This window comes from Myotis brandtii, unplaced genomic scaffold, assembly GCF_000412655.1.
Source record: "Myotis brandtii unplaced genomic scaffold, ASM41265v1 scaffold131, whole genome shotgun sequence".
NCBI classification, from domain to species: Eukaryota; Metazoa; Chordata; class Mammalia; order Chiroptera; family Vespertilionidae; genus Myotis; species Myotis brandtii.
Window position 1 is genome coordinate 5,306,897 of NW_005354632.1, and position 19,274 is coordinate 5,326,170.

At 42.1% G+C, this 19,274-nt stretch overlaps 2 protein-coding genes across 2 annotated transcripts in view; one reads left to right on the forward strand and one right to left on the reverse strand.

Moving 5' to 3' along the window:
• The window catches only part of AKNAD1 (AKNA domain containing 1), a 24,454-nt gene extending 16,663 nt beyond the window's left edge, over positions 1–7,791 (forward strand). Inside the window, exons 11-16 of the mRNA XM_014534674.1 lie at positions 435–639; positions 3,865–3,958; positions 4,052–4,159; positions 4,811–4,892; positions 5,494–5,623; positions 6,355–7,791. Of these exons, the coding sequence (XP_014390160.1) occupies positions 435–639; positions 3,865–3,958; positions 4,052–4,159; positions 4,811–4,892; positions 5,494–5,623; positions 6,355–6,486 (751 nt within the window). The 3' untranslated portion in view covers positions 6,487–7,791. The remainder of the gene's footprint in view (positions 1–434; positions 640–3,864; positions 3,959–4,051; positions 4,160–4,810; positions 4,893–5,493; positions 5,624–6,354) is intronic.
• A 4,231-nt stretch (positions 7,792–12,022) lies between these two features.
• Positions 12,023–19,274, reverse strand: part of STXBP3 (syntaxin binding protein 3) — a 28,373-nt gene continuing 21,121 nt past the window's right edge. The window contains exons 14-19 of the mRNA XM_014534675.1: positions 18,403–18,541; positions 18,030–18,136; positions 17,386–17,478; positions 15,688–15,773; positions 13,543–13,691; positions 12,023–12,750 (exon numbers count right to left, since the gene is read on the reverse strand). Of these exons, the coding sequence (XP_014390161.1) occupies positions 12,656–12,750; positions 13,543–13,691; positions 15,688–15,773; positions 17,386–17,478; positions 18,030–18,136; positions 18,403–18,541 (669 nt within the window). The 3' untranslated portion in view covers positions 12,023–12,655. The remainder of the gene's footprint in view (positions 12,751–13,542; positions 13,692–15,687; positions 15,774–17,385; positions 17,479–18,029; positions 18,137–18,402; positions 18,542–19,274) is intronic.

Here is a 19,274-nt window from a genome sequence, read left to right on the forward strand (position 1 = left end):
GCAACCCAGGCATGTGCCCTTAACCGGAATTGAACCTAGACCCTTCAGTCCTGGTTGATGCTCTATCCACTGAGCCAAACCAGCTAAGGCCAAACAGATTCACTTTTAATGTTTGGAAACGATGTCCTTATCAAGCTAAACTGCACTGGGTACCGCTTCTCAGGGGGAAGCTCACAGACAGGCAGAGGGGACCCCTGGGAGGATGACATGCCCCTGCTGTACCGTCCAGGCTGACATAAGAAACACGACATGTCCCCTTTACCAATACGCTCACTATCTCTATTCAGTCTACTGACGATTCATGGGGTCTATGCACCTTTTTAGGAAGCAAACCCTGGAGAAGAAAGGCCACGCGACATGTCCCTTTTACCAATATGCTCACTATCTCTATTCAAAGTCTACTGACGATTCATGGGGTCTATGTACCTTTTTAGGAAGCAAACCCTGGAGAAGAAAGGCCACAGAAGGACCAGCTGTGGAGGGCTTCCCATTGCCCTTCAGGAAAAGGCACCTCATCCAGACTCACTTCTCAGTAAGTTGAGGGGGCTGGGGCTGTGGGTGCTCAGTCTTCAAGGTCCTTCCCTGTGGGGTCTGCTCATGGTGGGCACCAGCTTGCCATTGGCCACTCCAAATAGCACTGCCTAGGCTGCGGTGTTGCATGTTTTTTTTTAATGTAAAGAATTAAAAATAAATGATTTAAAAGATGTAGTCAGGTAGGTGAACGTGCCCACACCTATTTCTGGCCAACACCTCAGGACTGCATGGACTGGGTCCCTGGGTAGCCTCAGGGGTGTGTCACCCCATCCAGCACGACCCACGTGTACACCTATAAGTTTCCCGCTGCGCAAGATCTGCTGCCCACTTGTCCATGCACATGTCAGAGAAGCACAGACAGTCAGAGCTGGGAGGAGACCCAGAGAGCACAGGGCATGGAATTCAGTGGTTTTTAGTCCTAGGAGCCTTCTTCAATGCGAATGGAAGCAGAACATCCTCTGGCAGCTTTGCCCTGGGTGGGGAAGAGGCGGGGCCGGGACTGCCTGCTCAGGCAGCTCCTGAGTGTGACAATCACCCCCAAGCCTCATCTACCCCATTTACACATGACGAACCGGAGCCAGAGAGCGAACAAGGATTATGCTCAGAGAGCTTACCTTCATACAGCCTGTTAGCCAAAAGCCGTTTCCCAACTCACTGTTCTGTCACATTTAGTTCTATTTGTTCTCTGTAGATGATATATTTTGTGATAATAAATATAGGTTTCATTGAACACTGATATACCAGATGCTGTAACAGAGTAGAGCTTTTCGAAGTGTGGCCGAAGGCCTCTGGGAGCCCCTGAGACCCTTGCCGGGACCATGAGGTCCTCTCCTTTCTAACTATACTGTATATGGCTGCAAGGCCAATATTGCAACAGACTGAATGGAGATGCAGCTATGGAACCCTGCTGTCTTATATTAACCCAGATATTCAAGATACTTGCCAAGACATAAAGCATGCCACTCTTCTAATTTCTATTTTCAAAAAGTTAGCTTTTGTTAAAAAGATGTTCTGTTAATATGAAATGGATTATTGTCATTTTAAATGATACCATAAGTAAAATATTTTTTAGATACTTCAGTTAAAAATAACTTTTTTAAGCCTCGGACTACCCATTCAGTCTTGGAAAGATCTGAGTGATTGAAGCAAAAATGATTTTAAGTTTATCTATAGATATTTCTCTACCCACCCATCTTCAGCTGACTGACTGTTGAGGACAGCTCTTCTCCAGTGCAGGGGGACATTCCACCACAGGTACAGAAAATGGTGTATATCATGGTAGACGGCAGGACAAACCACCTCAGCAGAAGTTCTCTAGGGCCCTCAATTTTATGTGTGTAGAAGGGTTATGAAATCAAAAGTTTGAGAACTGTTGACATAGTATATATAATTTAACTGTACAACACCCATGTAAAGTAGGAATTATCTTTAGGGATAAGGAAATGGTGGCTCAGAAAAATTAAGAGACTTGCCAGGTCAAAGAGGTGGTGTATTGTTACCTACTGCTGGGTAACAGGGGACCCCAAAAGTTAATGACTCAGAACAGCCAACACTTACTAGCGCGTTTCTGTGGGTCAGGGATTTGAGAGCAGCTTACCTGGGTAGTTCGGGCTCAGCGTCTCTCACCAGGCTGCAGTTAAGGTGCTGGCCAGCACTGATGTCATCTGAAGGCTTGACCGGGGCTGAGAATCTGCTGCCAAGATGGTCACTCATAGAGCCATTGGTTGCTAGAGTGTTACTAAGACATGGTGCCAGCTTCCCCAGAGCAAGGGATCCACGAGAAAGAACAAGACTGGAAATGTCAATATCCTTTATGACCTGATTTTGGAAGTTATTTACCATCACTACTACTTTATTCTCTCTGTTAGAAGCGAGTCACTAATCCAGCCCACCTCTTGAACAACATGTCAAAGAGTATGTGGAAAACAAAAGAATATGTGGAGCCCTAGCTGGTTTGGCTCAGTGGATAGAGCATCGGCCTGTGAACTGGGGGGTCCCAGATTCCATTCCGGTCAAGACCACATGTCTGGGTTCCTGGTTTAATCCCCAGTGGGGGGCGTGCAGGAGGCGGCCAATCAACATTCCGGTCAAGACCACATGTCTGTGTTCCTGGCTTAATCCCCAGTGGGGGGCGTGCAGGAGGTGGCCAATCAATGATTTTCTCTCTCATCATTGATGTTTCTATCTCTACCCCTCCCTTTCTCTCTGAAATAAAAATATATTTTTAAAAAAGACTAACTTTTCTTCCTATATTCTTCAAAGTAACCCAACCCTGTTACTCTTTTTCATAAAACATTGCGCGTGCGGGCGCGCGCGCACACACACACACACACACACACACAGCATAAAACATTGCGTGCGTGCGCGCGCGCGCGCACACACACATGAAGAGTATGTGGACATATGTCGACCCATCCAGCGAAGGGGCAGAGGCAGGCCTCAATTTCAGGCCTGTCTGAATCTCTCACTCTAACTGTGCAACACAGCCTTCCCAGGGTAAGTCCCTGTCCTCTGTTTGTAATTTCCTTGGGTTCAGGATCAAGAAGGCACTCAATAACTATGCACTGAGTGAGGTTCGGGGAAGAAAAGAGTCCTTTCTAGAGCTCCTCCCATTTGTGACTTACACTTTGAAAGACCAAGTCCCCGACAAGTGAACTCATGGATGCAGTGGCTGCTAGCACTGGCAGAGCTGTGTCCCGGCCTCTTCTCTCCTGGAGCTGAGATGCGGCTTGGACACCCGAGCCTGCCGTGCTCACCTGCCTGGCCCAGGCTCCCACCCCGTGGCATCCCCTGGAGCATCCCACTGCCAAGCAGGTTCTAGACCTGCACCAGACACACGCTCTCCACCACTGGCCTCGGGTGGCACTGGCGAGGGCACAGCTGATTCAAGTTCCTACCTGAGTTTATGAACTGATGTGGGGAAAACCATCTTTCCAACCACCTGGGTGACAAAACACAAGCTCCTGGCCACAGCAGGGGCTGAGAAGAGAATGTGGATCTACTGGGACAAATCTGGAAAAATGACTCTAAATGCAAGATCATCTGATAACTCAGAGGGCCAAATTCTCACAGGCCCACCTGTTCCGCAGGCCTTTACCAAGCACCCGCGAGTGCTAGGCAAATGGAGGCTCTCTTATCAGAACACCTCTCCGCTGTCAGGAAGGGACCCTGAATGTCACTCCTGGGCTGGCAACTCCCCTTGGTAACCTCGGGGAAGTTAAGTACTGTGGTGTCTAGTGCAGACCTCGCCCAGTTAGAGCTCTGCTCGCCACACCACACTGTATGACTACGACCAAGACTCACACTTCCTTGGTGTAACGGGTTTCTTCAGGTCCCAGCACTGGGCTGCAGAGCAACACCTGCGAGACCTGTGGCACTAGGACTCCCAACTGCCCCAGAGGCGGCCGGAAAGAACCACTTAAAGGTCAGGGCGACCAGGGAGCCTCCAAAGGGGTCAGAAGTGGGGACAGCTGTTGTTCCCAGGCAATGAGTCTTATTTTTAATCTTTCCTGTTTAGAATTTCATTACAGATACGACACCCCGGGACAGAATTACTTAAATCATAGCGAAGGAAGAGCCTTCGTGCAGTTCCGCTTTTTAAATGAAAATAAGAATTCTCCACCTTGTAAGTACACCTCCTCTGTGATCCCATCTTTGTGAACAACCCAGTCTCCCGCCCAGGCCTGGGAGACCCACACTGCTCCTTCCTCTCCTGTCTGCTACTCCTGAGGGGGAGTGAAGCCTCGATCCTAGAGACCAGTGGGTAAGACAGGAGGCCTGGAAGGAGAAAGAGGGGAAGGTAGAGGACGGAGGAGTGACGTTAATACACGTATCTTCTGTTTAGTCTCTAATTTCTAGAATTGTCCTAGTGACTTAATTTCTGACTCTTAGAACCCTAAGTCGGAGGGGACTTCAAGAATCCAAGTGGGTCAACCTCTTGAGAGACATTACCCCTCCACCTTCAGATGAAGTCATTGAGCCCAGAAAAGTTAGACCACATGCCCAGGTCGCACGGCTAGCGCCCAGGGAACCTAGACTCCTGGTCTCTTGTCTGCTAATAATTCCTTTTAAAAATGGAATTTCTTTCCTGAATTCTCTGACTTCAGAATACTTGATACAAAGTTCTTTGTTTCCTATGTTCCCCAATTTTCTTATTTATTAATTTTTTATCAAATGTTTCATTCACATAGAGAAGTTCAGAAAATGATACCCACATATCCACGATTTGGGGATCGTTTCTGATGCTCTGAATTTAATCAGAACCAACATTTTCCAGCTTATTCAAAACCAAACTGGATCTGTTCCCAGAGAGCAAATTCAAAATCCTCTCAAGATGAGCGTGAGCCCAAACCAGGAAAGTAAGTATCACTCTCTCATTAGTAATGATGACAAGAATGGCTACCCATTGGTTGGGTGCATACTATGTGCTTAATGCATTAAATTACCTCCCCAAGATCATCGAGATTCTAGATCCTAAGTAGGAGAGCCGGATTCAAACTGAAGTCTGGCTACGACGTCAGTCTTTCATGTGTTCACTCACCACGTTATCTGCGTGTCCACAGCAGGCGCTATGCTAGCTGCTGAACACAGTGACAGAGTGGGCTCTGTCCCTGCCCTCAGGGAGCTCACTTTTTGGGAAGAGGAGGCTGTGTGTGTGAGTGCCAAGAAGAGGTCACTCAAAGTGCTATTATCTAATATGGAGGTTCAGGGAAGCTCAACTCCAAAGGTTAAATATGAATGAGCTAGCAAGGGAAACAGGGGGAACAGAGACCCTTCCAGTCTACGTAGGCTTCCGATGTGGGAAGGCCCTGATGTGGGAAGCTCGGCTGCGGTTATCCACCAAGGCACTGTGACAGTGGCAACACGGAGGGTGCCGGCTTCCACCAGCACACAGGCGCCCTGCACCCCAGAGCTGAGGGGGGCGCTTCACACGAGTATCCCTGTGCTTTTGCCTTCCAGAAAAAAACTTAAGGCTCCCATGACCTCCACTTCAGACCTGGCTACATCCTCCCCCCATTTCCACTCTGGCAGGGTCTCTGGAAGCAAATCCTTAAGCGACGTTAGCAGTGACGAAGAAACGAAATCTGAGGTGAGGACTCAGAAAAACATTCTAGAATCCTTGCAGCTTGTAAGTTTGGTCTTGCTGACCACAAAATTGATGGCTTCTAAATTATTACAGTATGGAGCACCCAAAATGCTCTGCTAACAACAGTGTGTGCTCAGCACTAGCCTAAAGACACAGGGCCTGAGCAGCCACGTGGTGTGTGCTACTCCTAAACTGGTTCCCAGGAAAACTTTGTGGGCAGTGCCTCAGCTATAGGATCCCCTGGCTGCTCACAGGACTGTTTAACCGACAATGGGCTTACAGACGCTAGCCACATATTTTTTTCCAATCAGAAACTCGAATCCCAGGCCACTTCCCAAGGCTTGTGCACGCATGCGTGGTATCCCTGCCCTCTCAGTGGTCATGTCCCCCAGTCCCCTTCAGTGGTCCCAATAACTTTCCTTTTCTCAGATCTCTTTCTTGACAGCAGGGAATGGGCCCAGCAGGTTTCTGACCTCACCCTCTGATTCATGCTCATCAGTCACGTGTCAGTCCTTTTTCTGTCCCTTGCCCTAAAAAATACCTTCCATCTCCGACTGGTTTCCTAGGAAACCAACTCTCAAAAACAGAAACAGACCTGGTGGAAAAAACAGAAACAGACCGGGTGGAAAAAAGAGCACTCCCAATTCCACCTGGCAGTGTGTGATGACAGAACTCAGTTAACAGGAACAGTGGCAAACGTGTATGACTAAAATGTGCGCACTTGTCCTCCGCAGGGTTTAGCCGCGTCTCTGGACCATGCCCTGAGGACAGCAAACATTTTGAAAGAAACAACTGATCAAATGATCAGAACTATTGCAGAAGATCTCGCCAAACTACAGAGATGGAGGAATCGATTGAAATACTAGTTTGATGCAAGGTGACTGGGGATTTGAGAAACAAAGAAAGGCAAAGAAAACTTAATCTTCCCCTCAAATTATTTTACTTATTACACAATTTAGAAGGATAAATTTCTAGAGAAAATGCCAAAACCATAAGAAATGGGGAACACAACGGTACTTAAATGAGAAAAAAGGGACCTCTGATTCTTATACTCAAATCAACAAGTATTTATTTTAAAATAAATCTGTTATTCCTAACACATAATAAAAGAAATTAAAACATACTTTTAGTTATTAGTATGGCAAAAAAAAAAAGTTGGAAAACCCAGTATCAGTGAGGCTGGGGGAGACAGGTACTCTCAGGCACTGATGCTGGAAGTATAAACTGGTGCAAATTCTATCAAATTCGACATGCACTTGACCTCGAGCAGCAATTCCACCACTAGCTGTTTACTTCACAGGTGACTCACCCAACAGGCCATGGTATGTGAGGGAGGATGGCCATGCGGCACAGATGGGAACAGACCCAACTGGAACTAATCTAAACACCCAATGTGGCCATTCATAAACAAAGATGTCAGTCATACAATTAAGACTCTGCAGCCAGTGAAAAGAATGTGGGTTAACCTTCAAGATAGTGTGAGGGGGGAAGCACGATGCCTAATGATGCACAGGTGTGATCTTTCGTGTATGGTCTTCAAAGGGCACACACACCACTGGAAAGCACACAGAAACACCGAGTGGGCCTCTAGGAAGAGGAACTGGGAGTTCTGCGGGGAAGTGGAGGGACTTTACATTGACTTTCTGTAGTTCTTACAAAATTCTCATAAATCATTTGGTTGAAGATCTCTTGAAGCCAGAAATACACAAAAATGACAGTCCTAGCTCTAGGTTCATGAAATTTGGGACAAAAGTGAAGACAATTCATTGTAACGGTGTAGTCAGTGGTTCTTTCCCTCTTTCCCGAGGCCTCCATTCACTCCAAAGTCAAGAAATGGCTTCCCGCTCCCGGGCTGTGCTCAGGGGAAGAGCTGGATCATTCCCACGGAGAGGGTTCTGTGCTGACCACGCAGCTGCTGTTGGTCCAGCTGGAGAAGGGGTTATTTTTAACTCTGGGGCTTGGAAATGAGTTTTGATGCCTTGGGGGGGAGAGAGAGAGCAGAGGCCAGACTCAAGACTCCTCTGACTTTGTGGCCAAGTTCACGTTAGGCTGCGGCACTGTGAGGAAGAGTCAAGACTGTTGGTCGAATTTTAAGAGGAAAAAAATGGGGCTTAAACTGTATACGTGCTCAGGGGCTTCTAGCTTCATCACAGACCTAAACTCATCACAGCTTGAGAACCTGTTTGTGCACCAAGCATCGCCACCCTGTCCCCAAGTTTAAAATCACACAACTCTCTGGCTTAAGGTGTTCTTAAGCGACGCATTGTTTCTTGACCTTTCTGGGGTTCAAACCTCTCTGAGATCTGATGAAACCTGTGGAGCCTCCCTCCCTATGCGTCACTCTCCCATGGAAAAGCAACACGTGAACAGGAACAACTTGGCACCCAGTTTTCACAAGTCCACGGGCACTGAACAAGCCCATGGAACTCCAGGTAGAAAGCAGCACCATCAATGACCTTCCTGACCCCTCGCATTACCCTTTAGAGGAGCTCACTGCTGAAATCATTTTTATTTAAAAACACAACCCACCTCTGCAGTATGTAGCCGTATTCTAGATGTAATTTCTCATCTCCTTGATGACTGAGGGTATTAGCAACAGTCACTGCACCATGACTCATCCGAGGCACAGAAGTAGGGCAACCGCCTTCAGGCTTCTGCGGAAGTGCTACAGGCTCTGATTTACAAAGATAATGTGAGATTTACTGATGCTGTAGCTTTGGCTGTGGCCTCCCTCACGCAACTTCTTTGTGCCAATGCTGATAGACCTCTCTTCTAATCCTGCTGCAGGAATAAGCCAGAAAAACAAGCTTGTTAAGCGACAGTGATTGTATCTCCAAATGCTGAGTCACAGGCTCAGGACTGCTGGGGGCAGGGGTGTTGTAAAGACACTTGGCACCCTCCACAGCATAGAGGCCTCTGTGCTTGCTTCCTGCTTGAGGCACCAGGACCAAGATAGCTGGGTGAGGGGACAGCTTGTAGAATGCTATCACCTCTTTAGAAGTTCTAGCCATTCACTTTAACTACAGAGTACATATATGAAAACGCATCCTTTTACTATTCATTCCAATTCAATCTTATTGTTAATAATTACTTAAAATATACCTAATACATACTAAATATGAATATATATGTATATTTAATACCCAAATGTTTGGTAGTAAAACTCTGCTATAGAAGGTATTTCTTGCTCCTTTGATTTTAAAAGAAATTGGCCTGGCCCTAGCTGGGTTGGCTCAGTGCATCGGCCTGCAGACTGAAGGGTCCTGGGTTTGATTCTACATGCCCAGGTTGCGGGCTCGGCCCCCAGTGGGGGCGTGCGGGAGGCAGCCAATCGATGATTCTTTCTCATCATTGATGTTTTTCTCTCCCTCTCTGAAATCAATAAAAATATATTTAAAAAATAAAAAAAATAAATCGGCCTGCATCCTGATGGGAGTCATGAGGGGTACCAGACACCCACACCACAGCTGAGTTACAGAGGCATCACATCTAACAACATAAACTGCCAGGATCTTGGCCTTCGGGCTTGAATCCAAAAATTTTTGTGTCATGAACTACTGATATTTTTTTTCATTCTTGTGAATATTGCTGAGCAATGTGAATCCACTATACTTCGCAGACCAAGAACACTTCAACAGGAAGCAAAACCATGCTTCAGAGATAGTGAATCAATGTGTTAACTGCAAGAACAAAAAAAGGTTTTTTTCAGGGTCTTGAAATCAGAATCTGTACATGCTAAGTCTAAGGAATTTAGGTGAGACGACCTCTTATGTCTTCAAGTTCAGTGAGAGACTTAGAAAACAAAGGGTCTCTTCAATGTTAAGCCTAAAATATACCTGCAGTGCAGGCCTCACAGGATCTCCCATCAGTACAAAAGGGCAAAGTGATCACTGAGGGGCTAAGTGACCGACTCAACGGGCAGTGTCTGCTGCCATCACACCGGAGTTCCATTCATCACAGGGCAATGTCTTAGTCTAAATCTCTGTGCCACTTACCGTTGAGTCTGCAAAACTTCATTTTCAGCCTTTCATGCCCTGTGGGATGGGATGGAGAGGCATGGGACCTAAAGGCAAGAGCTAAAAGATAGTATCTAGCATACATTCTCACACTAAAATCAATTCCCGATGGATGGATTACCTGCAAAAAATAAAATGAATACATCAAAATGTCCTAGAAGAAACAATGGGAGACTTAATCTTGGGTGCAAAGGGTATTTCTATGTACAACATAAAATTCAGACACCAACAAGAAAAAGTGATAGATTTATCTACATAAAAATTAAAAATGGTGCGTCATATTTTAAATACTTTGAGCAGTTATGTCATTGCTAAAAATTTACGTTATAGAAATATTGTGGAAGTCTGCAATGAAGCATTATTTGTAAGAGCAAAACTCTGAGGACGAGTGATGTATGAAATGATGGTCCGTCACATGACAGAACCAAGAGGCCAGGTAAAAGGACAGGTTTAAAAGAAAGGCGTTCCCTTTGTGTAACACGTACTTTGTGGGGAAGCACGGGACTTGGTTGGAATGTCTGTAAGGAGGATTCTCTGAGAGGTCGGGGGCCTCTGAGGGGACCTTGCCAAAGGCAGCAGCCCCTACCTTGACTTCCAAACAAGTCTGATCCCCCGAGGTGTTTTGCTAGAATCTCTATGTGTAGTCTTTAAAGACCCAACCTTGTAGGAGCATATACTTTCTCAAGGATACTTACCCTGCTGGTTGTATCTAGAGGTTAATTTTAGTTCAAGCTGTTGTGACAATAAAAGCCTAAGAGGGCAGGTGAAGAGGACTGCTTTTTACTTCTAAAGTAAAACAGTCCCTTAGCCTTTCTTTCACAGAAACGTGTCAGAGCAATCCGTTCATCCATCGCTCAGGTCTGCTGCTCAGCCCCAGCAGTACTTCATATATGTTAACACGTTCCGTTTGTGCAGACATATCCTTATACGGTCATGGGCCACATAATGATGTTGCAGTCAACAACCACATATACAACAGTGCTCCCATGAGATTATACTGGAGCTGAAAAATTACCATCACCTAGGACAGTGGTCGGCAAACCACGCTCGGCAAACTGCGGCCCGTGAGCCACACGCGGCTCTTTGGCCCCTTGAGTGTGGCTCTTCCACAAAATACCGGCTCTTCCACAGAATACCGACTTCTGCGCATGGGCCACGAAGTTTCAATCGCACTGTATGTGCACGCCCCATGTGGTATTTTGTGGAAGAGCCACACTCAAGGGGCCAAAGAGCCGCGTGTGGCTCACGGGCCGCAGTTTGCCGAGCGTGGTTTGCCGACCACTGTCCTAGGTGATGGTAATTTTTCAGCTCCAGGATAATCTCATGAGAGCACTGTTGTATATGTGGTTCGTTGTTGACTGCAACATCATTATGTGGCCCATGACCGTATAAGGATATGTCTGCACAAACGGAACGTGTTAACATATATGAAGTACTGCTGGGGCTGAGCAGCAGACCTGAGCGATGGATGAACGGATTGCTCTGACACGTTTCTGTGAAAGAAAGGCTAAGGGACTGTTTTACTTTAGAAGTAAAAAGCAGTCCTTGATTGGCTACCTCTTGCCACCCCCTACTGGGGATCAAGCCTGCAACCCAGGCATGTGCCCTTGATTGGGAATCGAACCATGACCTCCTGGTTCATAGGCTGACGCTCAACCACTGAACCACACCGGCTGGGCTGCATTTATACTTTTTATTGTTATCTTAGAGTATATTTTTTCTTTTCTATTCATAAAAAATTTTACCCTGGCTGATGTGGCTCTGTTGGTTGAGAGTCATCCCATGCACTGAAAGGTCACTGGTTCCATTCCCAGTCAGGGCATATACCCAGGGTTTTGGGTTTGATCCCCAGTTGGGGTGGGTACAGGAGGCAACTGATTGATGTTTCTCTCTCGAATCGATGTTTCTCTTTCTCTCCCTTCCTCTCTTTCTAAAACCAATGAAAACATTTTTTAAAAAGTTTGCTGTAAAGCAGCATGTTGTGTTATGCCAGCAGCAGCCTCGTACATCTTGTGTTTAGCGTGTCTCTCGATTGCATCATTTTCTCTTCTGCTTGATTTAATCTCATGTTGTACAGGCTTGTAGCCTGGGAACGATAGGCTACACCATACAAGCCAGGTGTGCAGCAGGCTGTGTGTAAGGTACTCGATGGTATCCACACAAGGACAAAACTGCCTAATGCCACATTTCTCCGAACATATCCCTGCTGTCAAGCAGTGCATGGCAACAGTATTACCCAACCTCACACATGTATTACATGACTTTTTAAAAAGTCAATGGGTTACCTTGGTGGGAAGATTAACGTGCATTCCCTTTCTAACTCCTTGGCTTAGAACTTTTAAACTTCCTAACTTCCTCTACCTCTCCCCACCCAAAACAAAGATAATTTTGTAACTACATATTTATTTTTTCTTAGAATATTCATGAGTACTTTTGGTTTTTCAATTTAAACATACATGATTTCAAAGTGATATAAAACTGTGTTCTTTAGAAGTATCTAGAAAGACAGTACATACTGTGAAATCTTTCTAATTTTACAACTGAATTATTTTACACATAAAGGAAATTATAAATTTTAGTTGAAAGAAAAATCTCATGTATAGAAAAATTCTATATCATATATACACATTTACAGTTTTTAATTTTATAACCTTTTCATTTAAAATCATTCTTTTCCCAAAAACTATACTTCAGTATAAAACAGATAAGTATTTAAGAAGTCATTAGTATGTACATAGGTGGCTGCAAAAAATAACCCACAACTCATATTCTATTCCAAAGGTGAAAATATTTTCTTTTAAAAGCATTTTAATATTTCTTCTCATCATCAACAAAATATCAACATTTAAATTAAAAATGTCAAATCCAATTATATGTAACCATAAGCAGTCCTTTAAGAAATATATTTGAAAAGCCATTATTCCATAAAATATTTACATTGTTGAAACTGCATAAAAGCAACACCGTCTTGATCTAGTTTAGTTGAAAGAATGAATAAGAACCACCCCACCCCCAAATACTATTCATCCTTCATAATGGAGACTTTATCCTTGGATTTATTCAGCATCTTTATGTCATCCAACAGCTTTTTGGGTGTTAAAATATGGGTAGAACCTGGTAGGAAAAAAGATAAATTTTTTTCAGAGGCCAGAAGTTAAATCGATTTTCCTTGGCTAACTATATTGTCCTGTCCTTCAAATATGCAAAGTTAGTACAACTTGGAGCATTTTAACAGAAGTCCTATAGGACACCTTTCTGAAATCTGCCTATACCGCAGTATTTCAATCCTTCCTCATTGAACATGCTCAGTAAACCTTCAGAAATACTGCCCCCTCCTGGTACTTTGTCTACCTTGTACTATATATTGATATACTGGGGAGCAAAACTGGAGGTTACTCTACCTTCGTGACAAGAACAGTCACTGTTCAATCACAGAGAACCATTAAGCAGTGCTGAGGACTGAGGCCAGGGTCAGGAGAGTTTGTGTATCAGTGGCTTTGACTGAAATTCTTAAAACTAAATTCCATATACAGGCTTTGACAATGTCATGTCCACATTCACAAAATAATTCAAAATATTTTTGTAGAAGTGTCTCAAAAATTATTTAATTATGAGAGCAAGAAAAATATAGAATATAACATTTTAAAGGATATATGTAATAATATTTAAAGTATGTAGTATTTTGAAACTCATTCCTTCAAAATCAGGATATTTAAAAATAAAATTATCCATAGGACAACCAGGAAAAAACTCTAGTACATCAGATGAAACACACTATGATTAAAAGAAGCTGTCCAGCTTTCAACCATTTAGTTCTAAATGTAAAGTACAAGATAAAGTTTTACATATATATTTTTGCATTTAGAGTTTGTTTAGAGAAATGGAAAAGAGGCAAACAAGTCTTACCAATAATAACTCCACAGGATTTGTGTGCCTGAGAAACTTCATAAGCACAACGCATTTCAGAGTACGTAATTCCTCCGATAACAAAAACAATCAGCGTGGACCCGTTTTTTCGGTCTTCCAAATAATTACCTCTGGGTTTCTGGCGAGCACTAAAAAATAAAAAACACTAACGTGTTACAAATACTCCCAAAGCCTTACTGCTTATAAACTTTTCAAAAAGCCTCATTCAAGCAAATTCAGACTTGGCACCGGTGACATAATTTTAAGGAAATGACTTACCAGGTAACTATGTATGAAAGAACTCGGCACCAAGAATTAGGCAGGACAAGTCCCACTTCAAGTTTAATTTTGATCTGATAGTTCGAATAAATCACTCATAATCCAGCTCAGCATGTTTACCTATAAAATAGAGCTAACTCCCTCTCTTATTTATTTCACTTGAAGAAGTAATATACCTGAAGTCTCTGGCTTCTTGAAGTTAAAGAAATAGGGAAGTAGCGGTGAAATAATAAGCATTTAAAGATATGTTGGGGGTGGGGAGGTTCGCAGGAGCTGATGTGGTATTGGGACATCCCTTGCGGGAAGTCAGTAGAGTATGATGGTGGGAGGTACTGAAGACATCTTCTCTCTCATGTTCACAGCAGCATGATTCACAATAGCCAAGATACGAAACAACCTAGAAACAACCTAAATGTCGACCAGCAAGTGGGTAAAAACAATGTGGTGTGTATGTATACAATGGGATATTACTCAGCCTTAAAAAATGAATTCTGCCATTTGCAACTATATAAATGGACCTAGAGGACATTAGGTTAAGTGAAATAAGCCGGACTCAGAAAGACAAATACTGTATAATCTCACTTATATGTGGAATCTAAAACATACACATGCAGAGAACAAAACGTTAGTTGCCAGGGGCTGAGGGGAGGGGGACATGAGGCAATGTTGGTCAAAGGGCACAAAGTTTCAGTTGTGCAAAATGACTATGTTCTAGAGATCCAACGTACAGCAGTGTAACCAGAGTAAACAAAGCTGCATTGTATACTTGAAATTCGCTAAGAGGGTAGATCTTAAGTTAAATCTTACCACACACACAAAAAATACATAAAAGAAGAAACAGTAGTTATGTAAAGTGATGGGTACATCTGTAGTGATCTTTTTACAATGTATACATATCAAAACTTCAAATTGTTTTTATATGTATCAAAGCATATACAAAGTTATTAAGTCAATTATATATACTTCAATAAAGCTGTTTAAAAAAAAAAAAAGAATTAGACCTGAGTTTCAACTCTGATTCTGCTTCTTTCTAATTCAGGTATGACTTTCAGCAAGTTACTTAACTGCTCTCTAAACTGTAAGGGTTGTTTTCAGATTAAATGAAGTAACGTATAGAACACTCGAAGTATGGAATCTGGTACCACAAAAACACTCAATAAATAGTAGCCATTATTTCTACCATTTTCTCCCCCAGATTGCTTTAGATATGCACTGTCCAATACAGTAGCCACTTTGCCACATGAAGCTACTTAAATTTATTAAAACTAAATAAAATAGAAATTTCAGTTCCTCGGTCACACTGGTCACATACAATGCTCAGCAGCTCCAGTGGCTAGTGGCTATCAAGCTGGACAGTGTGGCTATAGGACATTTCCCTCTCGGCAGAAGGTGCCACTGGAGAGCACTGTCTAGACCATGGGGATCACCTGTTTTTGTTTTTGTACCCCACTGGTAAAAATTTTGAGCTTTTATTTGAAAAGTAAATAAATATGTCAAAATAAATATTTTATGCATCTATTAAAATATACTATATTAGTTTATAAATTATATGTGTGCTAGTGTACATTAATAAAACTTAATTTCTCCCTTTTTAAGGTATAAGTAAGTACCCAACAATCATCTTGTTACCACTCTGGAATCCATGCTCTAGCTGACCTCTAAGACCCTGCAATGTCGGAGCCCACGGTACACTTTTTAAAATGTTCTCAGTCTGTCCAGCCTTGGGATGATGGTTCCCATCTGCCACCTTAAGGAACAACGAGGTAGTGACAGGAAAAGAGAAAGAGAATTCGTGGCTAGTTTTGAAAGATGAAACAGAAACAAGATACACTATTGGTTCCCACACAAAATATTTATAGGTTTTACCTTACAGCTCCTGAGCCATTCCACACTGCTGGGCACTGGGAACAATATGGCCATTCCTTTGAATCTAATCTATTATCAATGGCATCCTAGGGAAGAGAAGAATTAACACCATCAAGAAAATGTAAATTCCAAGATATTTTTATTTACTTGTCTGTTTTGCATAAAACTCAAAATTTGTATTTATAATTAAGGATCATAAGGATATATAGATATTTAATAATAAGGTTAGCCCTTTCTTTGGACCTCGCAAACCTTACTTGCTTCAAAAATTAACACAATCATTTACTTACTTACTAAACCAGTATTTACTGCATGCCTACATTTCTTCACTGGGAGGGCCCCACGTTGGGGTGAGAATTCCAGGCATCTCTCAGGACCATTCTGTCTAGAGTGCTAGGGTTTCTAATACTATCCTAGTCCGGACACCTCGTAAGCTACCAGGGAGTGCAGGCCTTGCCCCCGCAGCAGTGGCTCTACCGCAGGATGTACACCCCCAGCCCAGGCTACACAACACAACCCAAAGGAAGGAGGGAAATTTTCATTTTTTTAAGGGTTATATTTTATGATAAACTTATGTATATGGATATACTGTATATATATAGTTTATTTGTACAGTAATATGTAGTTTATAAATGAACAGTCATGCTATAAGCTTATGCTCACATTTTTTATGGTTAAGTGTGCACGATCAAAAAAAGTTGGGGGCCACTGCTTTACAGCATGTGGTATTAATGAGTGGACACAATCAGTAGTCGAAGAATATCTCAAAAAGACTGCAGGAAGCGAAGAAACCAAGTTTCAGGAAAACCCTGAAGGTCTGCCACTTAGCCAAAAGTGGATTTTCTAAGTTTGACATGCAAATCTTTGTTAAAGGGTTTAAGAAAGTCAATTCTTACTTTGAAAATACAAGCCAAAAAAACCTAGTTAGTTCTATATCCCTGTTATAAGGGGGGAAAATCTTATGCTTCAGAAAATAAAGTCTAAATTTTTAAAACTTTTCAATTATGATTAAGCATGTGTGAGTGGCATAAAACTAGTCAAAGAAAACAGAAAAATCATAGTAATAAATTGTATCCAATTAGATACTAAAGGAAAGTAGAAATTGCAGTTTAAGTCAAAGAAAAATTGAAATAAATGAACTATGTACTAGCAATTTTGACTGAAGGATAATGTCATGATTTGAATGAGTTCATAAAACAATTTTTATTAGTTTATTTTCTAATTTCCTATAATTGAATATCTTCTAAGTGAACAATACTAAAAGGCACAAACCATCTGTTGAATATAACAGCAAACCATAGTGAAGTTTACATTTTAATCACAAATACATTTCCAAGAATACTGGAGTCTAACACTTTCTAGCAGTGGTTATATACAAGTGTTATTTTGTTTTGGACTTTCGTTCAAATAAATTATTTGTATATCTGCTACATATAGTTATTTAAAACAACAGCAGTTTTTCCCAAAAGCATGTGTGTGCTGATTTTATTTATTTATTTGGAGGCAACCAGTGGTGTTTGTTTGAGGTCTTCAAGGAAAGAATCTTCAAGAGTTTCCTTTCCCGCCTTGACCCCAGATACAGGCTTCTTCGGTGAACCTCCCAGTACTGCAGACAATTCCTAACCTATAAACTACAGACAGTTAAGAATGCTCTACAGGAGGCCATTCAAGGTATAAGTAAAATTTAGTGAATTTTACCTCCAAAATATCTTTGATATAAGGTGTCCATCGAGAGAGTTGGAAAGTTTCTTCTGCAGACCGATCCTTTCTTGATGGTTTGCCTTGTGGAGACTAATATAATTAGATGGGGGAGAGGGGGATTAAAAATCAACAATTTATTTAGTGTATTCTTTAATTAAGTTTTCTAACAAAGATATTTAATTTACAGCAAATACTATGTTGCACTACTTAAAAGTAAAATTGGAAATGCCTGTTCGAATAATCTGAATAGTTGTGGACATATAACTTAACAGTATTTTTTGCTTTAAGGATAAAATTTATAATAGGACCAGAAAATACGTTTATTCGAAAGGGCTATAGAATTTAATGGGAAAAGAATAAGATTCCAAATAGAGTTTTTTCAAAATTTGTTTTAAATTAAATATAAAGAGAAAAGCATAAATAGCAAATTACAAGAGAAACCCTAAGATATAAATTCACCAGGAAGGTGTAATTGTCTAAATTACTCATATATGGAAAACAAAATGTTAATGTTTTACTTACCAAATCTTTGGAGTAAAATTTAGAAAACTATCCACATGGATACCCATATAAGAAAACATTTAATGCAAACAACTGCACATGCATACATGTAAGTACTTATAGAATGTAAGATTTCTTACCGGGGGGACAATGGGGACACCAAGGTAACTCCAGTTACGAATCATATCACTCTCATTTTCTATCTTTACATTCTGGATCAACCTATCCAAATTTTCTTCCGTTGTTCCTTAGATAAGTAAAAATATGAGTCATATAATTGCTACCACAATCATTTCTAGGTTTTAGGTGGTATCTAATAATAATGTTTAAATAAAAAGCAAACATTTAAATTATATATCCTTCAGTCTTCTCCCAATTTCATATTTTTCCCTTTCCTTATCTTAACCAACTTCAGCTACCACCTTTAATTTTCTTAGTAAACCACTTATTATAATGTGATTTCAGAGCTGGATACTCTAATATATTTATAAAAATGAACAAAGTCTCCATTACCATTATTACTGAAGATATAGAGCAGGATTGCTCGTATTTTATCATAATTGTCGTGGTTTTTGTTGAGCAGAACTGGCAAGAGCACTCGCATGGAATCCTTCACCTTCTGTCCTTCTGCATCAGTTCCCAGTGCCAGGTCCTTATTGAAAATGACACAGTCAGTGGTCCATAACCCAAGTTCATTTCAGTTAAAAATGTTGCTAAATTTTTTAAAAAGATGTTTTTATTAATTTCAGGGAGAGAAGAAAGAGGGAGAAACAGAAATATCGATGAGAGAGAACATCCATCGGCTGCCTCCTGCAGGACCCCCACTGGGGACTGGGCCCGCAATCCCGGCATGTGCCCTGACCAGGAATCAAACCAGCTCCTCTTGGTACATGGGTTGATGCTTCACCACTGAGCACACCAGCTTGGCAAAATCTTGTTAAATTTTAATGGTATACTAATGACATTTCACAGGAAAATGTGGGCATCACTTGCAAACTTCTGATTGCAGGAAGTGCAAAAAGTCAAAAAATAATTCAGAGAAAAAGAAAACCATCACCATAAACCTCTGCGATGACCAGGGTGGCCATGACCACATGCGGCTCCTGTGCACCTGAAGTGTGCCTCGTGGGAATTAAGATGTGCACTGCAGAGGAGCCTCCTTAACAGATTCAATGTGCCTGTGCAGTGCTCTGCAGGATGCTACGTTCAATGCTGCACCCTGAGAAAGGCCTGCCAACAATGCTACCTGGAACAATGCTCCAAACACTCAAATCATCAAAATGCATCATCACAGACTAGGAGGGACTTGCTTACTATTGATATTATATATAGCTACTTGTTAATTGGTGGGGCATGACGTATTCAATATGACCTAGGTGAGTCCC